We start from the raw sequence: 16093 nt of genomic DNA, 5'->3' as shown, positions 1-16093 counted from the left end.
ATTCTCTATGGGGTTCAGGTTAGGAGAGTTGGCAGGCCAATTGAGCACAGTAATACCATGGTCAGTAAACCATTTACCAGTGGTTTTGGCACTGTGAGCAGGTGCCAGGTCGTGCTGAAAAATGAAATCTTACTCTCCATAAAGCTTTTCAGCAGATGGAAGCATGAAGTGCTCCAAAATCTCCTGATAGCTAGCTGCATTGACCCTGCCCTTGATAAAACACAGTGGACCAACACCAGCAGCTGACATGGCACCCCAGACCATCACTGACTGTGGGTACTTGACACTGGACTTCAGGCATTTTGCCATTTCCCTCTCCCCAGTCTTCCTCCAGACTCTGGCACCTTGATTTCCGAATGACATGCAACAGTCCAGTGCTGCTTCTCTGTAGCCCAGGTCAGGCGCTTCTGCCGCTGTTTCTGGTTCAAAAGTGGTTTGACCTGGGGAATGCGGCACCTGTAGCCCATTTCCTGCACACGCCTGTACACGGTGGCTCTGGATGTTTCTACTCCAGACTCAGTCCACTGCTTCCGCAGGTCCCCCAAGGTCTGGAATCGGTCCTTCTCCACAATCTTCCTCAGGGTCCGGTCACCTCTTCTCGTTGTGCAGCGTTTTCTGCCACACTTTTTCCTTCCCACAGACTTCCCATTGAGGTGCCTTGATACAGCACTCTGGAAACAGCCTATTCGTTCAGAAATTTCTTTCTGTGTCTTACCCTCTTGCTTGAGGGTGTCAATGATGGCCTTCTGGACAGCAGTCAGGTCGGCAGTCTTACCCATGATTGCGGTTTTGAGTAATGAACCAGGCTGGGAGTTTTTAAAAGCCTCAGGAATCTTTTGCAGGTGTTTAGAGTTAATTAGTTGATTCAGATGATTAGGTTAATAGCTCGTTTAGAGAACCTTTTCATGATATGCTAATTTTTTTAGATAGGAATTTGGGGTTTTCATGAGCTGTATGCCAAAATCATCAATATTAAAACAATAAAAGGCTTGAACTACTTCAGTTGGTGTGCAATGAATCTAAAATATATGAAAGTCTAATGTTTATCAGTACATTACAGAAAATAATGAACTTTATCACAATATGCACATTTTTTTAGAAGGACCTGTATATACACCATTTATCCAAATGGACTAGATCACAATTTTTTTTCACAGAATATTCCAAAACCTGGTACCAGCCATGTCTGGAATGTGTCTTCAAACTTCTGTGGTGCAGTGCTCTTAGTTATAGTGGTAAAAATGAGGCGACAGACTAACTTTAAGACCTTCCTGAAGAAAATCGAGAATTCTAGACTTAGGCGGAGGACTTAGAGGATCAACCAAGACATTAGAAAATTTTAAGAAAGCTATCCAAACCCTAAGATAGTTAGCAAAGGTTACAGTTTTCCTGGGAGGACAAAAGGATAGAAAATACTTCACCAGGTCCTTCTTGGTCAGAAGGGGGCAATTAGAATGAGCCTTGTCCGTTCCTGCCTCAGCTTCTGCAATACTTTTGGAAGAAGTCTTAGAGGAGGGAAAGCATCCAGAAGTTGAACTGGCCAAGGAAGAGAGAAGACTTCTAGCCCTTACAGAAGGTCTTTTGGATTCAGGGAAAATAAAGTTTGCATTTTCTGTTTTGTCTGGTTGCGAACAAATCTACCCGAGGATGACCCCAAAGATAGACTCTCTTACAGAAAACATCTTGGTTTAGATACCACCCCCCCTGATTGAAGGAAGAGAAAAGACAGGAGGCAGAGTCATGTATGTTGCTGCTTGGTGTGAGATAATAGCAAGTGATCAGTTGCACTTACCGTTTTTAGTTGTGAGAAGTCACAACTGCTTTTCTTCACTTTGCTTATATTTTCCCGTCCAGCATAAGGGATGCCTGCGCTGCAGCCTAGGTTCCTGCCCGTAACACCAAAGCGGTCCTCGGGATGAAAAAAATCGTAGGAAAGCAGAAGAAAATCAGAACCACTATGTCTGCTCTGTGGCAGGAACATGATACCGGGTCGGTATAGAAGAGCAATATTTATTTTATTAATACAGGTCTACGCGTTTTAAGGGCGGAACGCCCCCTTCGTTTGGACAGTATTACCTGATCTAAGGAGCTTCGGCTCAGAAAATCCGCCCCTCTGTTTTCTGTTCCTTTTAAAAGGAACAAGAGGCATAATTAGAGAAAAGATTTTTGCAGCTAAGGACATTAAAGCCTCTGATCTTGTCCCTCCTTGCCTGTTTAGGTAGGATACTACCATAGCATTGTCTAAAAAGATCTTTACCCCTTTTCCCTATAACTTGGGCAGAAAACCTTTTAAGGCTAGAAAGACTGCTCTTAGGGCCCTTTCACACGAGCGTGACAGATTAGGTCCGGATGCGTTCAGGGTGCGTTCAGTGAAACTTGCACTATTTTGCAAGCAAGTTCAGTCAGTTTTGTCTGCGATTGCGTTCAGTTATTTCCGCGCGGGTGCAATGCAGGTTTACAAACATCTCTTAGCAACCATCAGTGAAAAACGCATTGCACCCGCACTTGCTTGCTTGGCATCCGTGGTGATATTTAGGGACTGTATCACCTGAGGAGTAAGAGGAAGTGGGGCATCTAGAGGGAACCATGAACCCTGCCCCTCTTCCAGAATCTGCCAATGAAGCATCCTGGAATAAAAAAAGGGACCAATTCACAGCTGGGATTGTGGAGGTCATTCTGCCTAAGATGGACATTCCCTCCCTGATAGTCCGTTTCCTTGAAGCAACAAGACTATGCATCTCTTCTCTTAGATAAGATGCTTTGTCCTGAGGGTGGACACTGCTGTTTTACAGAGTCCAGGATTAATCCCAGGAAGACACACCTCTCTGTAGGAGCAAGTTTTTTGTTTTGTTTTTTTCAATTTATCTGCCAACCCACATTTTATAGAATTCCTACTACTTCTGAAAGACGGGAAGACAGAAGATCTATGGATTCTTCTACCACCAAAAGGTTGTCAAAATAGGGAACAATTAAAATGCCCTTTTTTTAATCTGAGCCATTACTTCCCTCATTAATTGTGTGAATAGTCTGGAATTAGCGGCCCCCCCAATTAGTGAAAAATAGGCCTACACAGAGTCACTGGGGACCAGAGAGGAAGCAGTTACCTGGGCTGCCTAGTCCCGGCAGAAGCCGAGGGCTAAAGTAGAATGGGGGCCGAGGGATATAACCAGGGACTAGAAGGGCCAGATGGTGACAGAGGGAACCCCGATGGATGGGATGAAGGGGTTTCTAACCAGGTTAGGGAGCATACTGACCATCCGACATGTTCGGGCACCGCAGGATCACCCCTTCTGTAAACTTGCACCTAAGTGGGATTACCCGCACCCCAATGCGGATGCAGTAATGGGGGACTGGGTGACTGGTGAGGTACAAGCCTGCCGGGAGTGCTAGTAAAGTGGAAACCCACGATGAAGAGGGTAAACACCACCTGGGCAGAGCCAACTTTTTTTTTATCTAGTGTTGCCTCTGAGAGGGAGCTGGGTGTATACCCATGGTGCTGTGTCCCCCTAATAATATTAACAAGAAAACATGATTTAAACAATAGGTCATTTTCGGATGACATATTCCCTTTAATAGCACCACTGCCTTCTCAAACAGCTAATTGGTGGGGGCCCCTGGTGTTCAACCCAACAGATCAGATACTGATGACCCAGAGGATAGGTCATCAGTATAAAAATCTCGGAAAACCCCTTTAATTATCTCAGTCAGATCTTGCTGTTGGTTTGAAACGCCTGGCAACAGACCATTTTGAATATGACTTTAAATTTGTATCGTGGTTATCTAATGTAAACCATGAAATTACCTTTCTTTCTTGCTTCCCAGCATTGATTATCATGACAAACAGACTGGGCATTCTTCCACTTGATACTTAAAAAGCTATGTGCATTTGCCTGGAGAGATCTTTACCTTTTAGGCAAATTGACAGACTGTTTGTCAAACCCTTACAGGCCAGAAAGGGCAAAGCAGCTAGCACAGCCTCCTTCACTACAGTAGGAGACCAAAGGGTTTTATTTCATTTTACTGTTTGTTAGAAAGCATCCCAATTCCTAATCTTGTCCATGCTCATACATGATCTACACCGGCTGCCTCGGCAAAAATTGTTGGTCCCTTTTCAATATATTTGGCAGACAGCATCATGGGTCTTCGCACGTAGCTTTTAGAAGCACTGCAAGCTGGATGTCCCATCTTCTGAGTGTTAGACCTTTGGCAGAATAATCATAAATGCAGTCTTGCAAGAATTCTTCCCTCTCTCAAGTTCTCTAAATCCAAGTATTGCCATGGACTATGAGACAGGAAAATTTGCTTTCCTGAAATTTTCTTTTCCTTTAGTCCAAGGCAGCAAAACCTCAACCAATAAATGATTTTTGTGGCCATTTGTTTGCTTGCTGGCTTTTAGTAGGTTCTACCCTTTCTTGGTTTGGAATCCAAAGCCCAGTGATGCTGCCTCAGGTTCAAGGAAGAAAAAAAAAAAAAAATCAGACATGGCACCTATAGGACATGGTTTTACAATACATAGAAACTTGTTATAAACCGATTCAGAGTTTGTGCTTGTGTTGTTTCGAGGTATAAAAGAAAAACACAGGTAGAAATTTATTTCTATGACATTTTTATTTCATTTCAGCTGCTAAAGGGCACACTACAGCACATGTGCAACAACGTGAAGTTCTAAATTTTTTTTTTTGTTTCATTTCTTAAAAACGAGATTGGTCCTAAAAATATAGAAAGAAATAATTTTAAATTCACAGAAAAACTGTACATTTATCAAAAGTCACTATAACACAGTTTGGTTACATATATATATAAAAAATAATATAGGAGAATGTGAGAGCTGGTGGGGTAAATCCTGGTGTGGGTCCAAGCACCTTATAATCTGCAGGACTGGCCTTGAAGTGGAATGCGGTCATACAGAGATGCTTAGCGCACTGGTAGACGATCCACACTCATACTCTCATTCAGTGTCGCAACGACTAAACCTGTGTTTATCCTATTCTGAATTTGAATTATGTTGTTGAGCATATTTTGGGTATATGTCTGCTACCAGTTTTGATACATATACCTTCCGTCAATGTGGCCTGTGTCTTAAACACAGCAACCCTCATAATTGTAAAAACACACACACTGCACTGAAACGTTGGGGCATCCGTCTCACAAGCTTACAAACTGGATTATTAAAGAGAGCAGACAGAGCTCAGTTACGGTATCAGACAGTCAAGTTGATAAAAAAAGGGTCCATGCACAGCAAGAATAAAAAATACCCACATTTGCCAATGATTATTGGGCTTGTGATAAAATAATGTGTTCATCAGGAAGAGGAGGGCTTAACAGCGGCCATGATGGTAAAGCAAAACATTGGATGCTTCCATAACAGAGGACGAACCCAAACTCATAAGAGTGCTGCCATGTAACTATTGACATATAGGACAATAATTCCTACTAAAACTGATTCCATGTCTTTTTGGGATGGTTTCAGCTTGGCAAAAAAGACTGACACCACAAGTTGTAACAAAAGGCTGCCTTCAACCTTAAAGTGATTGTCTGTTTTTTTTTACCTAAAAAGCTCCACATTTTTTTGCCAATTAATTTATTGATAGATCCATACGGTGGCAGGAAAAAAATCTGGTTGCCTGTCTCAGGAGTAGCTTAGTGGTAACTGCATAGTAAATACACCCATGAATGGTAGCTGAGCTGTACCAAGTTAGCACAGTCACTACAGAGTGGACAGAGCCGTCTGCTTCTGGCTCCATGGTATTATTTCTGGTGCTGGCAATTGGTCATGAATATCTTGCCTTAAAAGTGGAGTTCCAACATTAGCTTAATGTTAGGGTCCTTTCACATGGGCAGATTCGTGCCCGGTAATGATCACCAGTCAATGATATCAAGAAGCGAGGGCTCTTTTAAGGAGTTTCACATGCACAAGTAACTACGAACGGCCACAAATGATGGGATAGTTCGTGCACACATCAGTTTACATTAATGTCTGCAGTGCACCCCGTTGACACAGGCATATGTACCGCCGACAAAAGATCATTGTTATGTCAGCATAGAAGAATTGAACAGCCAACAAATGAGCTTGTTTTTGTTAGCTGATCGGCTGGCCTTTTATGCGGGGTAATGATCAGGCCGAACCAATACTCCTTTCATCTGAAAACTGACCTATGTGAAAGACCCTTTAGACCTAAAAAATAATACGACATTCAAAGGTGGACATTCACTTTAAAGCATGGTATAGCGAAAGCCTTGTTAGAGGAGTACTAACATGCTATGTAACATACAAATTTCATATTACGACAGCTTTAATAAAGGTTAACCTGATCATTTCTGCTTGTAGCATGAATTCCCAGAAAAAAAAAAAATAGACATTAAACTCAAGTACTGAAAATATACCAAAAAAGGCTTTAACATTACTTAAGATACGGCAGTCATTTAGAGAAAAATAAATATGTCTGCATTTTATAAATTCATTTTAAAGTCTGTTGTCTACTACTCAATACAAAAAACAAAACAAAAAAAAAAAATCTTGAATATCCTGCATATAAAAATATCTGAGTGCAGTGCCAGCATACATCTAAAGATCTACCCTCGCCCAGTTCCGCCTCAGAACACATTTCATATATGAGGGAACAAGCTAAACACCAAACGCAATCCCCACGACAGGGAATAAGAATAATCCAGTGTCAAATTCCAGAGGATCATTTTCTCTTTGATGTAAAAAGATTAAATTTTATTGGGTTTAGTGCATAGGACATTATAGTTTATTGCTTTACAATGCAACACACTGGTTGCAGCCGAGTATTGCTCCATATATCAACTGCACTATCCCATTGATGTTCCTATTACTTGCAGGACTCAAAGCAAGTCAAAAAGATTCGACCACATTGTTCAGTTCCAAAGGATGTAAGATTGCAACATGTGCGAGTCTTGGACTTTCAGATGTGAAGGGATTAAGACTTGCTTCCTCTAGTGAATGAGATTTTGGTGACGTTCGGCTAGGAAAGATCACCCTTATAAAGTGCAAGATCAGCTATACAAAACGAACCTGAAGACGACGAGACTGAAATGTGTAGATATCAAAAGCCAAAATATATTTCTGGGGGGGGGGATTTTAAGCTGGTCTATGATATCCCCTGTGGAGCCGGAGGATCGGCCTAATTTATGGTGAAGTACAGGCCTCGTTATAAATTAGGCACATCCTCCGGCTGTCTGTGTGCCTAAAGTGACATCTACGCCAACTCGGAAATGGCGTAGATTTCAGGTCTTCTTTTAGGTCAGAAAACTGGCGTAAAATATGATAAATATACCAGGGTTCACGCCTAGTGGTTCACGCCTCCCTTCCTTTTCAGTAAAGTGGCGAGGGCGCGATGGCATTTAAAATGTTGCAACATTTTTACACCAGAAAACTGGCATGGAGGGGAATGATACACTCTCCCTATATTTGTAGGCAGAACTTGGATCAAAGGAATGGGGTGAAATGTGCTGGCACTGCAGTGTCTATTATGGAAGGAGAAGATTTGTCTCTAGAAAACATGAAAAAGTAAAATGAACTTTCAATGCAAAATAAATTATAAGGGGCTGACTGAACCAGACCGCACAAATCTACTCTGGTTTACACTTCTATACATATGCCAAGTGTTATGTATATACCTATACTCACTGCAGCATTTACAGAAAGAACTGGATTAGCGGATGGATCCATGATCCATAATAACTCTGGACAGACCTCATGAAATTAAAAGAAGAAGCAACATTAAATACTCTCCTTCAATCTACACAATGGTCCTGTACTATGGTCTTGGAAAGACAAGAGACCTCAGTAAAGCAGTGGAGTATTAATTGTTGTAAATCAGTTTCTGAAACATTCCAGCCAAAAGATGAACCACTCGATTCTTCTGAGGAAACGAATGAACTAAAACTAAAAACAAATGCCAATAGTCACCATCAGGGTGAAGGTATAAAACAGACTGTTACAACACTTATTCGTAAAAAATAGTCTTCAGGGGATTGGTTCTCTGAAAAATGTTCAAACAGTCAAGATATTAAATACTAAAAGCAAATGGCTATACAACAGACACCATGATAAATAAATACACAAAGTAAATAAAAATTGAGAGGTCACATCAATTCTACACAACGTATTATAAAGTCAAATGAAGAAAATACAAAAACAAAAAAAGTGTAGCAAGTGTCCTCTGGAAACCCTGTAGTGCTTAAGGCCTATAAAGACCAAAGGTACTTCTACTAGGTGATAGCTAGTACCTCTGAGTCTAAACATTAGGGGGCAAATAACAAGAAAAATAATAAAAGCCACTGGCATGGGAGGAGGTAGTGCCAAAAGATGATGGGAACAAAAAATGGCTTACATAAACAGTGATTAACCAAAGGAAGCAGCACATTGAAGAAAACCTGGTTGGAGCCTGGGGCACACAAAATTATTGTTCTGTCAGAGCTAGTGCACTGAATACTGGCCATACAACACCACACGCTATAGGACAGATACCTCATCTATGGTCCAAACCAAAATGCACAACATCACTATTGCTATTGAGTAGGTCCTGGTGCCCGATGTAAGGGTCAAAAACCCGGCCTCAGGACAGAAGTGAGCAGATGCTGAAAGTGTAAAAAAAAAAAAAAGAGAGCTTATGAACAACTCAAGCACACAACTAAGATGTATATCATAAGGTAAGTTTGTGCCCATTGTCTGTGAAGGTATTGGCTATGTATACATGTACAGTATAAATATATGCATTTTGCACATTATGCTAATGTAAAGGTAGGAATGGAATACATGTAAACGTGCATATTTCAGCTGAATTATCCAAGTTCAGTAGATATTAAACATACTGGCTCATGTACACATGGACACTCGGTAGGCATGTCTACATAAGCATACTTAACACTGAGATGTGAATGAAGATGCAGCCAAGATGAGCTGGGCACAGAGGAATCTTGGAGCACAGCTACTTCTAGTTGAGGCAAGGCTGCCCTGGTGAAAGAATTCCACCTCAGAGACACCGAGGGAAGGTAAGGAATTTGGACACACTGGGTTAGAAGAAGGGGCCCAAGGGCACCAGAAAGCGAGTGAATGAAACCCTAAGTTGCCATCATTTTCCTTCAAAGAGGGGGTGTGCACCTTTGAAAGATAAACGGACAACAAGAGAGATGAACCCGTTTTTCAGTGTTGCAGAAATGCACATACAAATGTTGAGCTAAAAAAAATTCTGCGCTTTAGTCTCAAAGGGAATTGTTTTCTTGCTCTTGGTTAAATTCCTCCCATCGGCTTTCGTAGAACTTTTTCAGAACGAGTCCGGCCTTCCCTACTTCAGAGTCATCCTCGTTAAAGAGTTGGCAATTACTGAACACCAGCTCGGCATCTTCTGCAAATTCTTTACAGCTGGAATATCTAGAGACAAGAAAGACGGAGGATGTGATAAAAGGATTGGGGCATGCTATGCATCTCACACAATGGGAAATCAGCTGATCCTAAATAAGCATTGAGTAATAATTTCACCTGACAAAGCTGTTCATGTGAAAAGAACCAAATCTATTTTTGTTTGCCAGACCCCAAAAGATCATACATTTATCTGCCATCACGTGGAAAGGCAATAACAGTTCACAGGCCAACCGCTTTAAGGCAATCAGGAGCATTCTTCTAGAAGACTTACCTTCCATTCAGCAACTTGTTCCGCATAGTAGAAAAATCCATAGGGTTTTTGATGATTTTCCTGTATCCAGGAACAAGGCGTGGGTTCACAGGTTCTAGGAAGGGCCAGGCATCGTCATGCGACTCCATCTCCATTAAGATGATTCTAAATAGACACATATACGTGATTAGACTATCACCTACACTACTATCTGCCATTACAACTGTACTCTTTAGGTGATAGAGAATGGAAGTCACCTGGCATTCAAAGTGCCAAGATTATATTATACCACCAGAGCATCAGCAGACACAGGCATATCAATGATACAAAATGAAATGGCATGGCTAGCAATTAGCTATGGCTGACCAAAATCATCCAAATGGTTGAAAATAATTTTCGTTGCACAAATTGTAACCAATATTTCTATTATAGTTTACCATAACCCCTTCGCGCACCTGGACTTAACCATCTGCCCTAGATATGTTAGGATTGTATGGAGCAGATTCATGGGCTATGCCTGCTCCATACAAGGTGGGTATCAGCAGCACTACACAGCCGACACCTACCTCCAGTGGCCAGGATTAGAGATAGAGATATGGTAAGTATTTAGCCCCTCAGATGCTACGGTCAATACCAACCGCAGCATCTGGGAAGTTAGATGTTAGATACAGGGAGGGTGCTCCCTCTGTCCTCTGAACGGCACCTGTGCAATAGAACCACAGGGTGCCAATCCTTTGCTATGGCAGCCAGGGGCCTTCTGAAGGACCATAGGCCAGCCAGTCAAGCACTCAGCTATCTTCGAAACTCCCAGAGAGAATAAATGGAGTAGCAGGGTGCATGCTCGACCTCTGCTCCATCAAAATGGGGGAATGGGATCAGTGGGGGTCCGGCCCCCTAGCAATCAGCTAGTTATTAACTTATAAAACTTGGCACGATCCCTTTAATAGAATGCTGGGAAAAATAACTATTCGTAGTAATACGGAGACATTGCTGTGAATAGTACGATCGCAGCTTCAAGTAAAAATAGGTTACACATTTTTTAAATATTAAAAACCCAAAATATTAAAAGTTTGCAAAAAAAAAACAACTTTCGCATATAAAAATAAAATTAAAAAATAATTGGTATAGGCACATCCAGAAATGGTAAAAATATGAAAATATAATATTTGATACTCTAAACGTTTTCAAGCTTGGTGAAAGACATTAAAATGTAATACCAATGCTAGAATTGCCTTTTTTGTCACCTTACAAAAATAATTGCATGAAAATTTTTTTTTAATGTTTAAAGTTGAATGTTCCCCAACATCAAAACTACAAAAAAAAAAAAAGAAAAAAAAAAAATAATTACGGCCCTTGGAAAAAACAAAAATATAATTTCCTAAATTGTATACATCCTGAAAGGGGTTAATATATGTGCCCTGGGATGTCTGAACAGGTCTGTCATAAATAGAATAAAAGCCAACCATTCCATTCATATGAGCATGTTAGTCATGGGCCTGCAGTCTGCCCCCTCTTTTCAGTGTGCTTATGGGAATGTGTGCTCATTTGGACAAAGGGGCATTGGTGAGGCTGGATGAGAAGGTCCTGCAGTCAGTGTACCAATTAGTTTCAAAAGTGTCTAGTGGGGTTGAGGTCAGGACTCAAGTTCCTCCACACCAAACTCATTAAATCATGTCTTTAGGGATCCTGTCTTGTGCACAAGGGTACAATGATGAACATGGCAAGGGTCTTCTCCAGAGTGTCACCACAAAAGGCTAAAATGTGTCTTTGTGCATCTTATGCAACAATAAAAGGGGTTGTCTGGGATTTTAATATTGAAGACCTAACCTCAAGACAAGCCATCAATATAAGTGGGGGACAACTGGACACCCCTGCCTCTTCACTGTTTATACATATAGTAGTAGCTGTGCTGAAAAATGTAGCATTGTCCCATTTACGTGAAAGGAACATTACCCTTGACTGAAAGTAAGGGACCTAGCCAAAACCCAGACCATTATCCCCTCCTCCACAAAATTATACAGTAGGCACGATATACCAATAGCAAAAACTGCCACTGAAATGTGATTCATCACACAGTTTCAGCGCTCTGGTCCAGTAGAGGTGTGCTTTATACAACTCCAGCCAATGACTAGAATTGCACAGGGTGATCTTGCACTTGTGCTGATGCTACTTCCACAAGAGGTTTGGAGAGAGTGGTCTACCATTTAAGGCTGAGCTGTTGTTCTAGACCAGTGATGGTGAACCTTTTATAGACCGAGTGCCCAAACTGCAACCCTACAACCCACTTATTTATCGCAAAGTGCCAACACGTATGTAACCTGAATACCACAGTCCAGTATAGTATATCTTCCATGTACTTTATCATTTAGCTATAATAGCCTGCCTGCGTTCAGTGTGCTGTTCATAGTGCGCCTGTGCTGATGAATGGCAGGAGAAGTCTACAGCATATTGGTACACCATAGACTTTATCCAGGGGGTGAGACTCTGGGTGCCCCCTCCGGCACCCATGCCATAGGTTCACCACCACTGTTCTAGACACTTCCACTTCACAATATTAGCACTTACAGCTAACACAAGCAGCTCTAGCAGATCAGAAATTTCACAAACTGATTTGTGGCGAAGGTGGCATCCTTAGCCAATGCCAAGTTTAAAGTCAGTGAGCTCTACAATACGACCCATACTACTACCCCACCAATTTTTCTAGACATTAGTAAAAACTCAAACTCCTGAACACCTCATCAATATGACTGACTGATGGTATCAGAGCAAAATGGTTTTCCGTGGTCCATCATGATGATACGATTGAGAGTAGCTCTGTGACTTACTCGCAAAATGTTAAATCAGGGCACTGGCTTCGCGTTCCAATTCGTTTCCGTTTTGCTAGTGATGCTTCTGCTGGAGAAGGTTGAGAGACTGCTGATGGCTCTTTTCTACGAGACTGCTTCAAGGGACTGTTGTCTTGATATCGTTGCACACTTTTTTTGAATCTTTTTGAGGAGCCACCGGGTCGTAGATACTCGCTTTCTCCTTGCTAAAGAAAAACATGATATTTAGTTACACAAAACCAGTAAAAACAAAAATTTCAACTTGCAAGCAAAACACTTTTTTGTACAGATATTAATTACATTTACGCCTTTCATATGCATACCTGCTTTACTGGTTGCCCTGGGTAACAGACAGCAGTGTTGCTTCACTCTGCTGTCAATCATATGACTTAACAGCTTTGCGCTAAAGCCAGGTGCAGCAGGTCATTTCTGCAGCGGATTCTGCCTTGCACTCTGCCTCACCAGCTTAACCCGACTTATACGTCTACTTCTACTTCCCGGGGGGAAAAAATGGAACAGGTGCTTTCTAAATATGGAACTCTTTCTGAACAACTTATTTCTCAAAGTATTTACACCAGACAACTGGCATAAACACATGGATAAATCTTGCCCAAACAACTCAAAATCCTCTGCTTCCCTTTATATAATACATGATGAATCTTTTTGATATCTAGTGCCTCCTAGTGGTAGCTGGGCATATACCCATGGTACTTTGTCCCCAATGCCATTAACGAGAAATTGTTTGACTGCAGCCACCAGTAGGGGGAGCTCAGTAGATAGGTATTCCGTTTCCATTGAACTTAATGGAAGCTGTAAAAATCTCTGGGCTCTAAGCTTACCCTAGTGGTGGCTGCCAGAAAATGCTATGGATTTATGTTAGGAACAAAAGTTCAGTGCCAGGCCCCCCTCCCCCCAAGACCTATAGCAGCCACGTGGTATGCCTCCATGGCGAAAATGCAAATCACTTACCAAAGAGATACAGTTGGGACAAAACCAGTCTCCTTCTGGAATGTCCGTTATCGGAGGTCGATGGCAATAAGTGTGGCAGCCGCGATCACAACTATCACACAGCAGCAAGCAGTCATCATTGTCACCTTTTCGACAATAAATGCAAGTCTGTAAGAATGGTAGAGTTCATTAAACCATATAGTACAAGATATTAAACAGTAACTGTAGGGGTGCCCTCGGTCTCTTACCACTTTATTAACGGAACGCTCCCAAGCTAAGGACTTCTCAAGCTGCTGCAGACAAAGGGAGAGCTGAGCCGAATTTCGGCATCGATCCACTGTTTGGTGCCACAAACGAAGACGCGATGTAATGCTGTACTGACTGCCACAGACGGAAAGAAGTTGTACAGATTCGGTACATTATTTATGTGTTAAGTGAAAAGGAAAAATTAAGAGACAATAGGATTCCTGCTCTTACGTTTCAGTGGTAGTTGATGTCTCTGGGTCAGTGATGACAATCTTCTCATGCTGCACCTCGCTCAGTATCCACAGTGGTTCCTTCAGGTATCTTCTTTCCACATTCTGTTCCAGGTCCAGAAGCCGCAGCACAGCTATGTCTAATGGATTATCTGGCTCCCTGTGTGCTCGGCCTTCTCTTTTCACTTTTGCTAAAATATCATCTGATGCTTCCACTTTGTGCTCATAGTATTTTAGGTCACTCCGAATAGAGTCTAACCCAGGAGGGGTCCAGCCCTGTAAAAGATATGAAGGCTAAGGACGGTTATGAATGTCCAGTCAGGAGATCAAAAGCAATATATATGTCACTACATACAAGCGACGACTATCTATTTATTTTGCTCCTTGGCAATTTTTTCGCTCAGTTCCACCAGAGTAGATCTACGATCTGTGACTACAGCTTAGGTACAGTGTCTACAGGGACTATGAGGTAGTCGGAGACACCTCCTGTCTCAATATTGAGGCTGCCGCTCTCTTCCTCCCCTTTGAATGTGTAGAGGCAAATAAACCTTAGTAAGGGGGCGCCCCTGGAGAGTTGCTTTAAAGGGAACCTGTCACCGGGATTTTGTGTATAGAGCTGAGGACATGGTATTGCGGATGTGCTAGCGGCCATCTAGCAACCCCAGTCCCCATAGCTCTGTGTGCTTTTATTGTGCAAAAAAAACGATTTGATACGAGTCCTGTCCCCGAGATGAGTCGTGTCCCCGAGACATCTCACATACAGGACCCATCTAATTTAATTTGCATATGAATCAAATCGGTTTTTTGACACAATAAAAGCACACAGAGCTATGGGGACTGGGTATTGCGGGTGTGCTAGCGGCCATCTAGCAACCCATGTCCTCAGCTCTATACCCAAAATCCTGGTGACTGGTTCCCTTTAAAACCATCAGACACATTGTTTTCTACAACCTGCGAGACTAGTCTGACAATGCTCGTCTGAAATAAAACAAGCTCAGTAAATTAGAGAAGAAAATGAATGGGACTGACCCGCAGCTGCAAATCTGACATCATGACCCTCTGTTCCAAGTCTTCCACCCGCTGTAGAACAGAGATATCCACCTGGAATGTCCGCTGCTCAACTGACCATTTGTCCAGTGTTTCTTGGCTCACAGGGTGGCCTTCAGTGGGTTTGAACTGAAAGAGTGCATCTAGGTGCACAGACACATGGTACAAATACAAGTTAGCACAACCACCACTTTGTCATTAAAGTATACATTCATAATGCACAGAAACAATTTCATATTTTTAAATAAAAAAAATAAAAAAACCTCTTACCAGTGATTGGCCTCGTGCACATCTCCTTGAGGTGCGCAAGATGCTTTGTGAGAGGTTTGTGCAAGGATTTTTCACGTATACCTCGTGGATGAAGAGCTTTCAGCAAGGATTCCAGCACAACTGGGTCCTTTATCCACCACCAAGCATTTTTCATATCTGTATTTTCAGAAAAGCACATAGAACTGATCAGGTAATTTTAATTCAGAAATATCTTATCAAATACTACAAAAACAGAACATGCAAGAGTATTCTCCGATGTTTTGTTACATTCCGATCTGGAATTAAAACAGATTTTTATTTAGATTTTTTTGCAAAGGACCTGACAAAAAAATTCAAATTCTTACAGTGGAATGAAAAAAAAATCCTTGTTTTAAATAAACATTGAAAGTCATGAGTGCATGTGTGTCCACCCTTTTTTTAATGACCTGTCACAAGATGAGAGTATAAAAATACGCCTGTTCTGAAAGGCACCCAAGTCTGTAACGCTACTGAGCAAGCGCCATGAAAACCAAGGAGCTCTCAAAACAGGTGAAAGGACATAGAAAGTCGTGGTGTAGTATAGATCAGGTTTGGGTTACAAAAAACGTTGAGCCTGGTGCTGAACTCCTACTTCTGCTCCCGATATTAAAACACTGTATTTTCATGCCGATTACTACAGCTTCACTTCAGTCAAATTCCTATGCACTGAGCTCCTCTACAGGCAGCTGGTTTAGTAATATATTATCTGAAGGGAGGCAATGATTTGTATGAGGGAGATTTATCAACGTATTTATGCCAATATGCTTTTGAGAAAACAAAAAAAAACAAAAAAAAAAAAAAAACATTAATTGTTATTTAATATTTCTTCCGACATGTTTGAACTCTGTGCTTTGCGTTCTGCATTGCCTGG

The 16093-nt window shown here is 41.7% G+C and overlaps 1 protein-coding gene across 4 annotated transcripts in view; it reads right to left on the bottom strand.

Moving 5' to 3' along the window:
• Positions 1-4589: 4589 nt before the first annotated feature.
• Positions 4590-16093, bottom strand: part of BAZ2A (bromodomain adjacent to zinc finger domain 2A) — an 82513-nt gene continuing 71009 nt past the window's right edge. For 2 of the 4 annotated variants that reach the window (XM_044287293.1, XM_044287294.1), the window contains exons 22-29: positions 15205-15360; positions 14917-15077; positions 13889-14181; positions 13660-13792; positions 13433-13579; positions 12464-12669; positions 9660-9803; positions 4590-9397 (exon numbers count right to left, since the gene is read on the bottom strand). In XM_044287293.1, the coding sequence (XP_044143228.1) occupies positions 9229-9397; positions 9660-9803; positions 12464-12669; positions 13433-13579; positions 13660-13792; positions 13889-14181; positions 14917-15077; positions 15205-15360 (1409 nt within the window). In that variant the 3' untranslated portion in view covers positions 4590-9228. The remainder of the gene's footprint in view (positions 9398-9659; positions 9804-12463; positions 12670-13432; positions 13580-13659; positions 13793-13888; positions 14182-14916; positions 15078-15204; positions 15361-16093) is intronic. The other 2 variants (XM_044287295.1, XM_044287296.1) reach the window with 1 other exon arrangement.

The sequence above is a fragment of the Bufo gargarizans genome, chromosome 3, assembly GCF_014858855.1.
Source record: "Bufo gargarizans isolate SCDJY-AF-19 chromosome 3, ASM1485885v1, whole genome shotgun sequence".
NCBI classification, from domain to species: Eukaryota; Metazoa; Chordata; class Amphibia; order Anura; family Bufonidae; genus Bufo; species Bufo gargarizans.
Note: the sequence above shows the minus strand (reverse complement) of the source record. Positions and strands in the feature narration are given on the sequence as shown.